Below are 17,766 nucleotides of genomic sequence, written 5' to 3' on the forward strand. Positions count from 1 at the left end.
AACCACACGAAGCTTACGCTGAGGGATTTGTGAGAATAAGTGTTAGGACTCCTCACACAAACAAGGCTTACTCACATCATTAAGGCCCTGCACAACTGGGCCCATGTTTTTAACAGACAAATATGACTTTGCTTACATGTTAAACACTGGAAGATTTCAAAGCTAATAATTACCATTTCTTTAAATGTTTGGCAGGTTCCCAACTTCCCATTTGGATTGCCTCGTCCAAAAGAGGAAGTCCCCAAAGCTATTTCTGAAGCTTTGAAGCATTCCCCCACCCACCCACACACACAAGAAAAGATTAAAAAAAGAAAAGCCGGTTTGAGCATACTTACTTTTAAGTTACCATCCAAAACTGCAAATTACGCCACCAGAGTGAGCAAGATAACTGAATCATGCCATGGTCGGATGAGGGGATTTGAAATTAAATTTGAGAGGGTAAAAATGCATTTTAATAAACAACCGGTTAAGGCACTTGTAGCTTTAAGACCAATGGAGCGAAGACACTGGTGGAAAGAGAAAGTGAGCTGAAAGTCAAGCCTCCAGACCAGAAATGCGCTTAAGCGCATGAGTAACTTTAAGCATGTGAATAGGTTCGTTTGCTTCAGTGCCATAGGGAAATGAAGTTTAATATTGAACAAGACATTTCAGGTCATTTTAACAAATCAAAACCTTTCAATTCAGGACAGCCTGACCCAAAACAAAATAATGTTTCTGTTTTCCTGACAGAAATTCTTCTAAAAAATGTTGGCAGAATTGAAGTTTTCCCATGGAAAAATTCTGATTTTGTGAAACCACATCTTCCACAGAAAAACCCTTTTGATGGAAAATTCCCAACCATCTCTTCACTTGAGTACATGTTTAAGTCACATTAAGTCAATGGGATTTAGGTCCATGCTTAAAGTTAGGCACATGCTTCCATGCTTTGCTGAATCGGGTCCAGGATGACTATCTTAAAACACACAGGGTGAAATCCTGATTTTGGGGTGAGGGGGCAGGATTTTCACCCATATCATATGCTCCTTGGGCCAGAGTTAGCTCGGACTCATGCCGTCATCCATCAGAGGAAACCCATCCACATGGTTCATGAACTGGTTAGCCTGCTTGTCGGGAAGGTAATGGTGACAGAAAGCAGCGAAAGGGTCTGTGATGACCAGTGCAGCCCAAAAAGTGGAAGGATCTGCTGGTTGGGACAAGGTCCTGGGCAGAGCAGCCAGTGAAACATTGATTCAGTACATCTCTTCATCAGTCTCTGCCAGGGGGGCTTTAAAACCATGGCAGCAAGTCTGAGCCTGGGTCTACAGACTCAGGTGCTCAGGGCTTGTGCTGTGGTGCTAAAATCAATATGTAGATGTTGCTGTTCGGGCTGGAGCTTAGGCTCCGACCCACCCCCCCGACCCTGGGCTTCAGACCCTGTGCTCCAGCTGGTTTTAGTGCCAAAGCACAAGCCTCATCAGTAGACCCTGAGACTCGCTGCGGCGGGTTTTAAAACACAGTGCAGACACAACCCTAGTCACATACTAATGCTGCCCCACCCCCTTCCTGAGGCTAGGTCAGTGAGGCTGCCTGTGGGGAACCCTAAAGGGATCCTTCTGTTGGAGGAGAATGGCCAGGGCAAGAATCCACAAACAAAGAGGTGTGAAGCCGAAGTTGTTCTTATTTAAATAAAGTGTGGGGGTACAGAAAGGAAAAAGGGAAGGGATTCAGCGCAGCTCCTAAGCAAGCTTGGCCCAACTTGAATAAACCTCAAGGCCTTTGCCATTTTCCCTCTCCTTGATCCAAACATTCAACTCAAAAGGAGTTGAGTGTGGAGAAGGGGTATCAGACATCTCACTCCACTTGTCCCTCCTACTACAGAGGAAGAATCTTCTCCTGCTCATGAAAAATCTCTTGATCTGTTCTATTCTTTTCTAACCTATTTAGGTTCTTGTACTTCATCCATCACCCTGTTATCTGAGCATGGTAATGGCCATCCTGACTACCTAGCACAGTTTCTCGATTAGGAGAGGAAGCTTGCACACTTTAAGACACCAGGCAATAACTGTGGATCACTGGAAACTAGCCATAGGCAGGGTCTGTTTTATAGCATTTCAGCAGATGCTTCCCAGTGTCAGTTCATTCAGTGTCCAGCTTCTTTTTATGCAAACAGATGCAGAGTATCTCATTATCCACTGGAGCACTATGTCCAATTCCAGTACAGGAACGGAATGTGACAGCATTTTCTCTGGCCTTCTATATCAGACATGGTTAAAACAGTTTGTCCCCGAGAAAAAATTCTCTGTAGAACTGACAAAACAGTGGTCTTAACAGACATTCTACAGGTTCCTTAGCATCTCAGGACCTGCAGTATGCTTGTTTTAACAATCCAAAATATCCTTGTCACCAAGAATATCTGAAGTTCACCTTCAGAGAACTTCACTATCAGTTGTGTGCTCTGATATTCAGATTGACATCTGCTCCTAGACTGTTCTCCTATGTAATGTCTGGTGAAATCCCTCTACATCTGCTGTTTTGTCCCAACTGATTCATAATCACCAGTGGCCAAATTCTGCTTTCATTTACACTGTTGTAAATCCAGGTGAAATCAGTGGCATACGCTGTTTTTACACTGGTGTAATGCAGAGCAGAATCTGATTCCTTTTTCTTCATCTGTGTGACAAGCTTGGGTATCACAATGTGTACACACAACTGGCAGTGAGCTGTGCTATGATTTTATAGATGCTGACATTTTTTTAACCTTATGTGGTAATGTGGTTTCACCCACGAACCAGCCGATCAAGTGCTCATAGCAGGAAATAGGTTTAAGTGGTAAAGTTCTGAATGTGAGGCCCCATTGTATTGTTAACAGTGTGTTGTGCTTCATCCAAGGATCTCCAAGTGTCTTACAAACATTAAGCCTCACAAACCCCCTGTAAAACAGGATTCCCATGCCCATTTATTTGTGTATTTATTATGTGTATTACTGTGGTATACATATTTATTATGTGTATTACAGCCGCACCTAATGGCCCCAACTGAAATCAAGGCCCATCATCCTAGTCACTGGAGGCATCTAACCTCCAATTGAAATCATTGGCACCTAAATATCCTTAAAAATCTTGCTCAGTACAAACACATAATATAAATAGAGTCCCTGAAAAAAAGCTTACTGGTAAAGACTGGGCAGGGAACCAGTCAGAGAGAGATGAATTGATTTCCCTAAACTCACACCAGAGCTGGGAATAGAACTCAGGTCTCCCAAGTCCCAGTTCAGTGCCCAAGCCGTCCTATTGTAAGTGACATTCCTGGTTCTGTTGGCTTGTTTCCCATGCTCTTTGCTTTGGTGAAAATACATTTTAGTGCCTGGATTATTTTATTCCTCAGCTTTTATTTCGGAAAAAATCTCCATCTCTTGTTATGTGTTTGGAAGCCCGCGCCATATTGTTTGACTTCATGGAAGTTCCCCTCTTCCCACTTTCCGAAGTAGGGTAAAACCTGTTTTTGAATGCAGGCTGTTGAATGCAGGCTGTTGGTGAATGCAGGCTGTTGGTACCCATCAGCATAAATGGAGACCTAATCCAAAACATCATTCATCAGAGAAGGCATTATTCCAATGCCATGAGAATCTACAAAACGGGTGCATCATTCATCAAAATCAAAAAGGAATCCTTCAAGAAATGGAAACACGGACAAATTGCTAAGGAATACAAAAGCATAGCACAAACATGTAGGGACAAAATCAGAAAGGCTAAGGCACAAAATGAGTTAGCAAGGGACATAAAAGGCAATAAGAAGAGATTCTTTAAATACATTAGGGTGTAAAAGAAAGATAAAGGAAAGAGTGGGTCTTCTACTTAGGGCTTGTCTACAGTGGCAATTAACAGCGCTGCAACGTTCTCACTCAGGAGGGTGAAAAAACACCCCCCCGAGCGCAGCTATTTGCAGCTCTGTAAAGCGCCAGTGTAAACAGTGCCCAGCGCTGGGAGCTACGCCCCTTGTTGAGGTGGGTTTTTTAGAGCACTGGGAGAGCTCTCTCCCAGCACTGCACTGCGACCACGCAAGGCATGTTAAAGCACTGCCACGGCTGCGCTTTAGCGTTGCCCCTGTAGACTAGACCCAAGTGAGGAAGGAGAGCTAATAACTGATGACATTAGGAAAGCTGAGGTGTTTTATGCTTATTTTGCTTCAGTCTTCACTAAAAAGATTAATGGTGACCAGATACTCAACACAGTTAATATTAACAACAAGGGGAAGGAATGCAAGCCAAAATAGATAAAGAACAGGTTAAAAAATATTTAGTTAGATGTATTCAAGTTGGCAGGACCTGACGAAATTCATCCTAGGGTACTTAAGGAACTAGCTGAAGCTATCTCAGAACCACTAGCAATTACCTTCGACATCTCACGAAAGACAGGTGAGGTCCCAGAAGACTAGAGAAGGACAAACATATAACCTATCTCTAAAAAGGAGAACAAACAGGAATGAGAATTATAGACCAGTCAGCCAAACTTTGATACCTGGAAAGATACTGGATCAAATTATTAAACAATCAGTTTGTAAGCACCTGGAGGATAATAGGATCACAAGGAATAGCCAGCATGGATTTGTCAAGAACAGACAAACAATAGCAGGGCTATTGACAGGGCTTTGACAGGGCTAATGGCCTACTGGATGGAGGAGTAGAAATAGATGTGATATATCTTGATTTTAGTAAGGCTTTTGAAACATTCCCACATGACAGTCTCAAAAGCAAGCTTAGGAAATGTGGTCTGCTAGGATATAGATATTCAGGCCTGTCGGTAAAGGCCTGTACTCGAAGAATTTAGGTGTATTCTTATCACTTGGCTAGTTAGAGGTATAAAAGAAAGAATCAAAATCACTGTCTGCCAGTGTAAGGTCCTTCTCTTACTGTGACAGTCTGAGGCCCTGTTCTTAGATTAAGGCCTTTGGCTAAGCAACAGAGGCAGCCATAAGCTGGGAAGTGAACGGTCACATCCTCACATTCCAAACTAGTCACATTGAAATAAGGTGCTTTTGGGCTGTTAGGAATACAATCCTGTCCTGATGGTGCCTGTCACCTCCAGAGAAAGGGAAGTGCCTAGAAAATGTAAAAGGAAACTTAGTTTGATAGCATCCTGTCTGGCAAGAACTCATTTATCAATAGCTGGGATGTGAAATCCTCACTTCTGTATTGTTTTATCATTATAGTTCCCACTTTGCTATTGTTTGTCTGTATAATCTCTGTCTGGTTCTGTGATTGTTTCTGTCTGCTGTATAATTAATTTTGCTGGGTGTAAACTAATTAAGGTGGTGGGATATAATTGGTTACATAATCATGTTACAATATGTTAGGATTGATTAGTTAAATTTCAGGAAAATGATTGGTTAAGGTATAGCTAAGCAGAACTCAAGTTTTACTATATAGTCTGCAGTCAATCAGGAAGTGAGTGAGTGGGTGGGTGGGTGGGTGTGGGGAAAATTGGAACAGGGAATGGGGGTGGGGAAATTGGAATCATGTTTTGCTAAAGGGGGAAATGGGAACGGGGAATGGGGATAAGGAAATTGGAATCATGTTTGGCTAAGGGCAGGAATGGGAACAGAAACACAGGTGTAAGGCTCTGTGGTGTTAGAGCTGGGAAGGGGGACACTAAGGAAGGAAACTGGAATCATGCTTGCTGGAAGTTCACCCCAATAAACATCGAATTGTTTGCACCTTTGGACTTCGGGTATTGTTGCTCTCTGTTCATGCGAGAAGGACCAGGGAAGTAAGTGCGTGAAGAAATAAGCCCCCTAACATGGTCTAAATGAAATCACTCTAAGGTGGGTGCATAACTAGTTGACAGACCATTCTTAGGGAGTAGTTATCAATGGTTTGCTACCAAACTGGGAGGGTGTGTCTAGTTGGGTCCCCCCGGGGTCAATCCTGGGTCTGGTACTGTTCAATATTTTAATTAATGACTTGGATAATGGAGTGGAGAGTATGCTTCTAAAGTTTGCAGATGACACCAAGCTGGGAGGGATGGTAAGCATTTTGGAGGACAGGATTAGAGTTCAAAACAACCTGGACAAATTGGAGAAGTGAGCTGAAACCAACAAGATGAAATTCAGTAAAGACAAGTGCAAAGTACTATACGTAGGAAGGAAAACTCAAATGCACAACTACAAAATGGGGAATAACTGGCTAGGTGGTAATACTGTAGATCACAAATTGAATATGAGTCAGCAGTGTGATGCAGCTGTGAAAAAGGCTAATATTCTGGGGTGTATTAACAGGATGTTAATATGTGAGGTAATTCTCCTGCTTTCCTCAGCATTGGTGAGGTCTCAGCTGGAGCACTGTGTCCAATTCTTGGTGCCACACTTTAGGAAAGATGTGGACAAACTGGAGAGAGTCCGGAGGAGAGCAACAAAAATGTTCAAAGGTTTAGAAAACCTGACCTATGAGGAAAAGTTGAAAAAACTGGTCATGTTTCGTCTTGAGAAAAGAAGGCTCAGGGGAGAGCTAATAACAGTATTCAGTTATGTTAGGGACTGCTATAAAGAGGACAGTGATCAATTGTTCTCCATGTCCACTGAAGGTAGGACAAGAATTAATGGGTTTAATCTGCAGAAAAGGAGGTTTAGGTTAGATATTAGGGAAAACTTTCTAACTCCAAAGGCAGTTACGCTCTGGAATAGGCTTCCAAGAGAGGTTGTGGAATCCCCGTCATTCAAGGTTTATAAGAACAGGCTGGACAAACACCTGCAAGGGATGGTCTAGGTTTATTTGGTCCTGCCTCAATGCGGGGGGCTCAGCTTGATGACTGCGAGATCCTTTCCAGCCCTCCATTTCTCCATTTCTATCATTTGGTCTCTGGTATCCTTCTCCCTTTCACACTCGGCACTGGGAAGATCTTGGAAAAGATGGGCTCAACTGAGGTGATCTTTAGTTCTTTCCAGGGGCGTGGAGTGAATCTTGGCTATAGTGAATCTCTCTTCTTGGAATCATTTGTTCCCACATGGACTACAATGTGGGCTGCTCCTTTACAATGTCAGACAATCTCATTGTGATCATTTCTTCTGGCACCCAGGAGGCAAAAAGCCACCCTGTTTTTTTTTTCCTCTGGACACAGATGCCTGGAGCCAAATCTCTCCCTGTGCAGTCACCAATCTAGGTTACTGGATCTTTCTTTCTTTCTTTTCTTTCTGTCCCTGGCTTACTTCTTGATCACAGATTGACAGGAGTGTGGTTAAAGCCTACAGCTTGTTCTCAATCTAGTTTTCCTCTGGGCAGAACAGCTGCTGTTGGTGACCAGATGGAAAGGTTCCATAGTTGTTCACTGTCTCCTCCTTCAGGAGGATTATCCACGATCTCAACTCTGGTGGTTCCTTTTTTTGCCTATCCATCTTGTCATCTTAGGTTTCTCCCAATGCCTTCAGCTGTTGCTCAAACCATCACCTCCATCCTTTCTCCACCAGAAAGTAAAGCAGCTTGCAAATCAGATGCAAATGAAACCCTCCTGGCCTTTGTCTAAGAAAATAAATATCAAGAAGCTTCCTCACCAGATTACCATGGTTCCTTCTGTATCTTGTCTATATCCCAGTTATATTAATTCAAGGTAGCCTCTTTACTTGTTAAGACCTGTCAGTATGAAAGACCTGTCAGTCTTACTCCTTCAGAACTCACCTCATCATTGCTCACAAGAGTTTGCTTGGTCACACACCCTTCTACCTGCCTCTGTACTGGCCCTGTCGCTCATCCAGCCTTCCTGCAGAGCTTTCCAGCAAAGACCCACACCATCCTGGTCCCCTGCAGCCCTCACATTTTCAGTTATTCAACACTTGGAGTCCTGAACTGGTTGTTGCTTCTGAAATGCCATTGGACTCAATCCTTGGGAGCCAAGTAATGCAGGCCTAACAAATCCAGAACAGAAACAAAAACCGTCCATGGAAAAGGTTTCCTATCTTTCTTCCAGGTGCTTCCCAGGGTCTCCATCTGGCAGCCTTAGTGAACCTACAGCACCTTCAGCACTCAGAACAGGTTTGGGCCAGGATTTTTTTTTAACTTCCTTAGGGGAGCAGGGTCAGATCCACCTTGAACTGGAGCTGTCACTCATCTCACCCTACTTTCCCCTCCTGTATCTATTTTCAACCTATGTCTCTGTATAGCGAGTGTACTAGCTGCACTATGGAGTGTTGATCAATCTACCCATCAGCCACTGGGACAGGCTTTAACTGTGAAGGCTGTTGAAAGCTGATGTCTGGCTCCTGTTTTGGGCATCCCCCTGGTGCAGTCAGAGAGAACTGCCTGTGAGATGAGAGGTGAGGCTGGCACCAGCTCCCCCACAGAAGAATGTTCTTGCCTCCAGCCACGGGACTTGTGTAGTTTCTTTGGCCAGGGGCTCTCAAACAAAACCTAGTCCTTAGGCCTATTCAAATTCAGATGTATAGTACTAATATTCACCTGCTAATGTCCTGCATACACATTCCTAATGAGCGTGCTTTGCAAAAGTGCCGCCGATGACCACACGTTGGCATCATTTCCTATCACTGTATAACAATGATTGACTGGGCATGTAACCGTTTTGTGTAACTAGTTCCTGCCTGACAAAGTATTGTTCAACCAGTGGAGTGTGCCCTCCAACTCAGCCTCCATGGTGTGAAGTCTTGAATTCTTCTGAAGCACTAGCAACCATAGGGCCAATTTTGCAGCCCTCATTCATGTAAAGTCGCATCTGTTCACATGGGGCAGGATTGCCCCTTGCAGTCCAATCTGAGCTTCAACATTGCCTCAGACTTTGCGGTGGGACAACTTCATTCCCCCTCCACCCCAGCTCAACTGTGTTGGACTGGGGGAGTGAAGTCAATTTCCCACCCACTCTCCACCCGTCTGCACAGGCAGGGGAATAGCAGCCAGGTGGCAGCTGCTCTCCCCCTCACCCAGAGCCTGATGATATCCATAGCCTGTGACTGGGAGTAACAGAGCTCATGACTCTCCTTGGCAGGGGCATAGCTGGCCTTGAATTGAGCCCTGAAGCTTCCTTTACCTAGTTTGCATTGATTGATTGATTCTCTTCATCACAGACTTTTATGACTGGGTGCTGGAATGATGTACAGGGATAAAAGCTTCCAATTAGTGTTGCCGAGCATCTGGTTTTCGACGGCGCAGCAGGGCCAGGCCAGTCAATGGCACAGTGGGGCTCAGGCAGGCTTCCAACGTGCCGTGGCTCCGCAAAGCTCCCGGAAGTGGCCACCAGGTCCCTGCGGCCCCTTGGCACAGGGAGGCTCCATGCGCTGCCCCCGCCCCAAGTGACGGCTCCACAGCTCCCATTGGCCAGGAACCGCGACCAATGGGAGCTGTGAGGGTGGCGCCTGTGGGCGCGAAGGCAGCGCGCGGAGCCTCCCTGGCCGCCTGTGCACCCAGGGGCCATAGGGACCTGGCAGCTGCTTCCTGGGAGCCATGGTAAGTGCCACCGGGACCCCGTGCTCCAACCCCTGCCCCTGCCCCAGCCCTGAGCCACTTCCTGCACCCCAAACCCCTCATCCCTGGCCCCACCCTAGAGCCCACACCCCCAGCCGGAGCCCTCACCCCCCTCCCACACCCCAACCCCTGCCCCAGCCCAGTGAAAGTGAGTGAGGGTTGGGGAGAGCGAGTAACAGGGGGATGGAGCGAGTGGGGGGTAGGGCCTTGGAGAAGGGGCGGGGCAGGGGGTGGGAACGGGGGTTCAGTTTTGTGCAATTAGAAAGTTGGCAACCCTACTTCCAATCCCAAAGGGAGCTCTCAACACAGGATCAGGTCCTCCTGTACTCCCTGCATTCATCCCTTGTTACCTTGAGTTTGTACGTGCCTGCGTTGTTCAAAACCAAGCCCTCGCTGATGCGAATTGTGTTGGATTGTGCAAAGGAAATTCACACAGCAGCCCTACTCAAAACTATCCAGTCGGGAAATGCACACAGACAGGCAGGAAAGTAACACATGTCCTAAATTACAGCTGGGTTTGTTGCACTCAGGGGACCCCGTCATATTGCAGGGAATGCGGAGGTCACTGACTTGTGATGCCAACCCCGACACTGCAGGAGAAGCTATACTAAAATTAGGTTTGGGAGCAGGCTCAGAACCCTCAGCTTTTGCCAGCAGAGAGGGCTGGAAATATACCAGAGCCCTTGCGATCAAATGATATAATTTCTTACATATATGGATCCTGGAGCAAAATCAGTTTTGGCTTTGGCAACAGCAAGTCCTTTTCCTCTCAGCAGTTTCCAAAACAGAACTGGAGATTGGAATTACATTATTTCCCTTTTATCCCCAGTGTTCAACTTCAGATGCTGCTAGGCAGGTTGCCCTTCAGTGCTCATTACTGCAAGAGCTATCTGGAATTCATGGTAGCATCCTTGCATGGCCCTGGGCAGTGCACAAAAAGGAAGAGGGGAAGCGCCCCATTTAAATTCAAGCTGTATATGTTTTGAATTTGCAAACCTGTCAGCTATAATCCGTCAACTCAGGGTCGTCTCCTGTTCTGCTTAGCTGTGTGATTACAAGCCAAACCTCTAAGGAGAGTTTAGTTCTCCTGATTTCAATACCAGACAGTGCTTTTGCCTAAGCATTTGAACCACTTTTCAGAGCCATTGAGGCTTCCCCTGTGGCTAGTGGGAAGTTGAATGGGGAATAGGTCAGGCTGCAGCATTATAGTGATTGGCGAAAGGAGCCAGTGGGAAGGCTACAATAGCAGAACTATGTGCAGGTAAAGTCAGGGAGACACTGAGCCATATTGTGGGCTGAGGAGAACGGCAGTGTATGTTACATGTCGGAAGTAAGTTGGCTGGAAGACAATAAAGCAGTGAGACCTGCATCACTCTGGCCATGCGTGTGTATGTAAAGTGAGCGTAATTTACACCCCACGTGACAGAAGTGGGTGTGGCAGGGAAAACATCTAGCTGGTTAAGCAGGTAAAATAAAGCAGTAGGAGCCCATTTATGCCTGCTTTGCTTTCCTGCCCTATTGTCACATGCCCTGTGACACCACTGTTTACATCACCAAATAATTTGGCCCAGGCAGGCACTTGCAAGGGAGGTGCAACCTGCTTACACCAGGTCTGAATCTGGCCCCCTGAGCACTCATCTCTTCTTTCTTTCAGGGATAGGAGAATCACAACGGTGTCTTTTGGAACAAAAGCTACTGTGATTTCATTGATATTAGGTGTGTGCGTTTAGGTGCCTTCACGAGAAGTGCTGCTAGGGCTAGGAATGGGCTAGCTAAGTGTGCAGCTGCAATCTCTTTGCCCCCTGCTGCTCAGGCAATGAGCTCAGCCCTGCTGGGAAGAGACCTTTCTCTCCTAGAGGGAGAACACCGTGCAACAGCCCCTCAAAGACTGGAACAGCATCGCACTCCAGATCCAAATGTCCTTAATCTCAAACAGGCCTGGTCTGTTTTCTGACTGCCCCGTCGCATCCTAGTGTTCAGTGACTCTTACACACTCCGCAGCAGCAGGAGGGAGGCAAAAACAGGAACTGAAGCTGGAACAAAAAATGGATTATAGCCATGCAGCAGGCCAACTCCTCAGCTGGTGCAAATCAATGCCGCTCCTAGTCAGAGGGAACCACAGGAGCTATGCCTATTTACATCAGGTAAAAATCTGACACGTGGGCAGTTTTGTATCGGTGGCTTTCTTTACTGTTTTCCCTTCTGTTGTTGTCAATTCACCTACGAGCAGATTCTTTCCAGTTTTCCCCCTTCCAGTCTGAGTCCTTCCACTTTGCTGGGCCCGCTCTCACTGCCATGTGTCATGCCAAAGACACATTTCTGACTCCTGAACCACCATGGAAACCTCTTCTCAGTAGCTTGTATAACGCTTTGCGTTTCCCAACAAGGGTTTTGCCCAGTGAATTGTAATTTTTGTTCCAGAAAATACAGCTGCAATATCTATTCCAGGCAGCTGAGCTTCCTGACAAAGTGAATTCCATGGCAAGCCTTGTTTTCCCCAAGGAAACCATCCCTCTCTGTTTACATGGAAGGGGTTTAATCCTACCATCAGAAAAAAGGCTTGTGTAATGATTTTCATTTCAGTGAGGCCGTAACGCTCAGCAGCACATCTTTGAGCCTCATCTGGAGAAATATTCGCCCCTGTCCGCACCCTGCCCGGGAGTCACTTAGCCCTTTGTTCCAGTCAGTCGCTCTGCAACTGCTGTCCTGCTAGTCCAGAACTGCAGTGCCTCTCCTTTGTGGCTTAGCCCTCCATCCAAGGCACCACCATCCTCTGCTTCTGGGATATTATCAGAGTCTCCTTCCTCAAAGTCTCAGGCAGTCTGCACTATGCTGACTGTGCCACTCTTGCAGTGGTGGGTAGGGGAATCTGGGCCCACCCTCTACCCCCGGTTCCAATCCAGGGACCCTCAAACCAGCAGTTCAGACCTATCCCTCTCAGGCCTGATTGTTTCCTATCCTGCCTTTCTCAGGTTCCTGCTCTCCCCCTTGTCTCAGGGAGTGTGACTGCAGACTCACCTGACTGCTGCCCCCTATCTCCTGTTAACTTCCTCTCTTCATAGACCCTGCCCAGCTCCTCCCCTAGCCGGACTGCATCAGCAATTAGGCCCTAGCATGCCCTGTCTTTCCTCCAGGTGCAGCCAAGAAGTTAATTGGCCTCGTGTGGGGGTGGACACCCCATCACAGGGGCACAGAGTGCTCAGACATGAAAATTAAAGATCAATTAGACAGATATTCTCCCATCACTTCCAAGAAATCATCGCTTTCTAGGAGGATCCTACACCTCACAAAAGAAAAGCTGGTGCAAGGTTACCTGTCTACAATGGGTCATTTTATTTGATTCAAGGATAGAAGCATATCTAATTAACTAAAGGTGAAAACGAGAACTGTCAAGCTGTAGTGAGAGTTCATCTCTGCTAATGCAACTCCATTACATGAAAACTGATGCTCAAGTCTCCAGCTTGAGGTGTTGCGATGGGTGGAAGTTGATTGGATTATTTGATTTGCTGTTGTGAGGTGAGACACACTTTATACTAAGTTTCTGTTTATAAATAATTAATAGACATTGTAAACATGTTACAGTCTTGATTCATGTGTGTTGTAGGGGGTTGTTTCCACATCAGTAGAAGGTGTTATGGTGGTCATAAACAATCCATTGCCCTGTAACAGCTGAGTAATCATTTATTAAAACATCTGTTAATTCTTTATTAACCCTTCATAAACTCAACCTTCTTGTAAGGCCTGCTGGGTTTTAAGACCAGCAGACCTTATGGTCATGCCTTCTATTAAGGCTCCATTTATAAATAGTGTATAAAAGATTAATAAATGATTAACAGATGTTTAGTACATTTTAATAATTCTTAATTAAGAAAAGGATTTTTTTTTTTTGCAGATGGGCTGAAACACAAATCCCTGTAACAATTGTCGTTTTGTGTGTCAACATTTGGCCCATTTTAGATGTAGGTTTAAGAACTTTTCTGCTTTCAAAGGTACATTTCCTGTTTTCATACGAGTCCAGTCATGTCACTGAGAAGCACCATCTGTCCTTCATGTTGAATGCAGGTATTTTCCATGCTAAAAACATCCAGCTGCTTCAGTTTATTTCTTTTTCCGCTAGATTCCACTTTGGTTGGCATATTTAATACCACCAGTTATTAAATATATTGGAGTCTGTAAGAAACAGCTTCTAATCAAAATCCAAACAAGAATTATTGTACAAAAAAACCATTGATTCTTGGTCAGCCACTGGCAGCTCTGCAGGAGCCTAGGGGCTGGATTTTGATCTCAGTTACATCAGTGTAAATTCATACTACCATCATTAATTGAGCCAGTAAGACTACTTGCTGTTCTAGCTTAGGGTCAGGAATAGATGGGAGTGGTCCAAAGGCAAAAAGCCTAGCCTCAGCAAAGAGTGTGTGTCAGTGTGGTCAACAGGCCCAGAAGGGAATCTTATCCAGACCTCCTTCCCCGTAATTACACCATGCACAATGTGAGGATCTCAGAGGAGAGCAGAAACGTTTAGAGAGCAGTAACAGAGAAGGTCCTCAGAACTCAGACAAGGACAAGACAAGAACTCCTTCCAACCCTAGGAGAAAATGTTGTTTCAGAAAAACTCCGAGGGCTTTTAAGAAGTGGTAATTGATGCTGTGAGCAGAAATGGCTCAGGAGCCTTCTTCCATTCTCCATCCACAGCTACAGAAGCACACGGCTCCCTGGGTGGCACTTGCAGCCTGCATTTTACATTAAAAGCAAGATCAGTACTTTCCCCTCCTTCAGTTACATGGGCGATGCCAGTTTTGGCCTTACTGTTTTGAAGCAATCCATGTTCTAGTTTCCTAGGGCAGTCAGACTACTGAGAATAACACATGATCGGGGGCAGCAGCAGAATTCCAGAATTTGATTGGTCTACGGGTCATATATAAGAACTGTAACATCTCCAGTTTATAGCAGCAATACGAATGTAATGACCAGTTCTCATTATTATAATTTAGTTTCATTCCAGTGGTTTCCAGAGGTCCCATTGTGCTGGGCTCTGAACAAGCACGGAATAGGAGCCAATCCCCGCTTCAAGCCAGTGTAAGGCTCTGATCTTGCCATGTAGGTGCACCCTGCCTGCAGTACAGACGCCCACTTCATAACTGCTGGTATTAAATATGCCAGTCGAAGTGGAATCTATCAGAAAAAGAAATAGTGCATGCATGGAGGGATCTGCCTTCATGGAGTTTATTGCAGGATTGTGACTCAAAATGCCAGAATCGAGCTCCCCTTTCCAGACTCAGACAGTCAAATTCTACTCTCAGTTGCAATGGGGGATTGAAATCGATGGAGTTGTTCTGGATACACACCTGTGTCACGAGCGCAGAGTTTGGCCCAGCGGGTGGCCAATTTGTTTTTCCTGCGTGTATACCTAGAACTCCGTGAGTGCCTTAGGAGTCCTGTGCCATGTAGTTCTTGATCTTGTAGCCGTCCCTGGCATTTGCAATTCCTAAATCTCTTACAAATGTGCCACTTTATAATCCAGCTGAGAGGATGTGAGTGCTGAAAGATGGCTGGTGATACACTGTGTACCATTATTTCCCCTGTTGGCACTTGAGTAAATTATATTGTCACAGAAAATTCTCATTTGAATTGCTCTTTGGATTAAGGACAGTTTTACAAACCAGAAAGAAATCCAGCTGTTAAAACACAAGGCCCACATTGTTAGAGGTGTATGAACTTTTATCCTCAGAATTATTTTCTGCTTTGCAAATCATTTGCAGTAATGGACTAATGCTTTTGCTTTGCTCTGTATACATCTGTAGACCCAGCTGAGTAATTAAGAGCTGGAAATTGGCCCACTTAAGGAAGAACACTGCGCTTTCAGCTGTCCCCTTGGATCCCAGTAACAAGTAGAGTTATGCTATTGGAAATATTCCCGCACTAAATGAAAATAAACACACCCAGACAAACATTAGAAATGTCCTCATTCAAAGTATCTTTTAAGGATACTTGTAGTGTGTAAAGTGACTTCCTGCTAGAAAGAATCTTAAACTGAGTGAAATGATTTGCCTTTTGAAGGCCTGCTGATTCTAACTGAACTTTGCTAATGATTTCTTTGCACAGAATGAGCCAAATTCTTCCCTTCTGTAACTCCATTGATTTGAGTGGAGGACTGAATTTGGCCCAGTTACTTTATAATGCTCTAAGAAAAGGAGTACTTGTGGCACCTTAGAGACTAACCAATTTATTTGAGCATAAGCTTTCGTGAGCTACAGCTCACTTCATCGGATGCATACTGTGGAAACTGCAGAAGACGCAGTATGCATCCGATGAAGTGAGCTGTAGCTCACGAAAGCTTATGCTCAAATAAATTGGTTAGTCTCTAAGGTGCCACAAGTCCTCCTTTTCTTTTTGCGAATACAGATTAACACGGCTGTTACTCTGAAACCTTTATAATGCTCTGTTGCTAATAGTGCACTGCAGGAAATACTGCTTTAATAGACTGCAGCATCTATCCAGCAAAAATTCTCTACATTAATTTGCTTGTATGTGATAATATACAATAATTTTTGTAATGAAACTTATTCCGTGAGGTGTACCCAGGAAAGCATAAGCAGAATTTGAGACAGTCTTAGATTATTTAGGCTTTAAGGTTTTAACTGTATGGAGGAAATAAAAAATCCAGTAGCCTGTGGGGTTAAATGTCATAGCTTATGCTACCCACTGCACAATGGCCAGCTGCTTTGCTTCCCATTGGGAAGGTATTAACCTTACAGTGAAGGAAAAGGCTCTTGTACATTTCTCTCTCATTGAAATCCTAGTGCAAACACCTGGCCTTCCATGCAGTGGGCCAGCTGAAGCAGAGCTTGAGTCGACCAGCTTGAGTCGGGAACTGTATTCTCTGATATGCCAGTCGTTAGTGCTTTAGAAAAAAACCATTAAAGTACATAAAGGAACAAACAATAACAGCTCTGACAGACTCATATGAGCATAAAGGGAGGAAGGATGGTCCAGTGGTTAGGGGTTTATCTCGGGAGAGGTGAGTTCAATTCCCTGCTCCTGTGTGACTTTGAGTAACTTGCTTAATCTCTGCACATCGGTTCTCCAGCTGCCCAATGGGGATAATAGCACTTCCCTACCTCACAGGGATGTTGTGAGAATAAATACATTAACAACTGTGAGATGCTTGCATACGCGGCGTGATTGGAGCCTTAGTTAGATAAACAGAACGAAGAGCCTTTTCACTTAGCACTAAATAGTTGAGATCCCCTCTAACGATATAAACTGACCATGCCAATTTGCACTGTTGGATTCCATCTTTGTTCCCTTTATGCAGCCTAATAACAGTAGGGGGGAAAGGACATACTTATCCCGGAATTTCTTCCACGATAGTTGGAAAATCAAATTATGGGTCAGGATAAAAAGGCCTTTCCCTATATTATTCATGCAGGAATCACACAGGAGTCAATTAAAAGGAAGGTACAGTCTCATGGTTGGGGTGGGAGTGGCAGGCTTTATAATGCTCTCAGTCTCTGAGTATGTCACCCTTTGATCGAACACCTTCTTCTGGAAAGGGGAGTGGGCTAAAAACAGTGATGTAGTGGTCTTACTTGGCTTTTACATTGCTGGAGGTGTTGTTTAGAGACTGCGGTTTATGGCTACAGAATAATTAGCAGAGATGAAATCTATTGTTCAAACTTCTCACATAGTTTTAATAAAATTCCTTCTTTTCAGATCCAGTTAAACAGCAGAGGACTTATCTATTCCGTTGGCTTGCTGCTGGCATCAGTTTTTGTCACAGTATGTATATAATCTCTTCATGTTCTTTATTTCCAAGATAGTAATTTTACAGAAGTTTGCTTTTTGTCCACATGTTCCTTTTCTCTTAGAGCAGCAGCAATTGCTGTGAGTCCCATTGAGAGGTACTGTCAATTCCTACTGTAAAATTTCCAGGGGCCTAATCTGGTATTTTGCAAGCTATTATCTGACCTGACATGAGATGGCTCATACATTGTGTATTTTTTCCTTGAAGGAGCCCCAGGAAATTCACTAGTAATCCTTAGTCACTTTCCGTGGGAGAAATGAAGCCAGACGTACTCTTGTGTACAATCCACTCTCCTGCTGGGCAGATATGAGTTTGCTGTAAAACACAGCAAAGTGGACATGTTCATATTCAAGCATCAGACTGTTTAAAGCATACAGAGGTGTTTACACATGCAAATTGCAGGCCCAGGTGTACACACAGCTGAGAGCCGTTTTAGACACACAGAAGGGAGCTGGCCATTGAAAAGTTTAAGGGGTATGTATCTCATAGAATTAAATGGAATTGTTCTTACCAGAATGAACTG

At 44.8% G+C, this 17,766-nt stretch overlaps 1 protein-coding gene across 2 annotated transcripts in view; it reads left to right on the forward strand.

The window, feature by feature from the left end:
* SLC24A3 (solute carrier family 24 member 3) overlaps positions 1-17,766 on the forward strand; it is a 331,008-nt gene that overhangs the window by 296,498 nt on the left and 16,744 nt on the right. For both annotated transcript variants that reach the window (XM_074949728.1, XM_074949730.1), the window contains exon 16: positions 17,153-17,218. In XM_074949728.1, coding sequence (XP_074805829.1) covers positions 17,153-17,218 — 66 coding nt within the window. The remainder of the gene's footprint in view (positions 1-17,152; positions 17,219-17,766) is intronic.

Source organism: Natator depressus, chromosome 3, assembly GCF_965152275.1.
Source record: "Natator depressus isolate rNatDep1 chromosome 3, rNatDep2.hap1, whole genome shotgun sequence".
Lineage (NCBI taxonomy): Eukaryota > Metazoa > Chordata > Testudines > Cheloniidae > Natator > Natator depressus.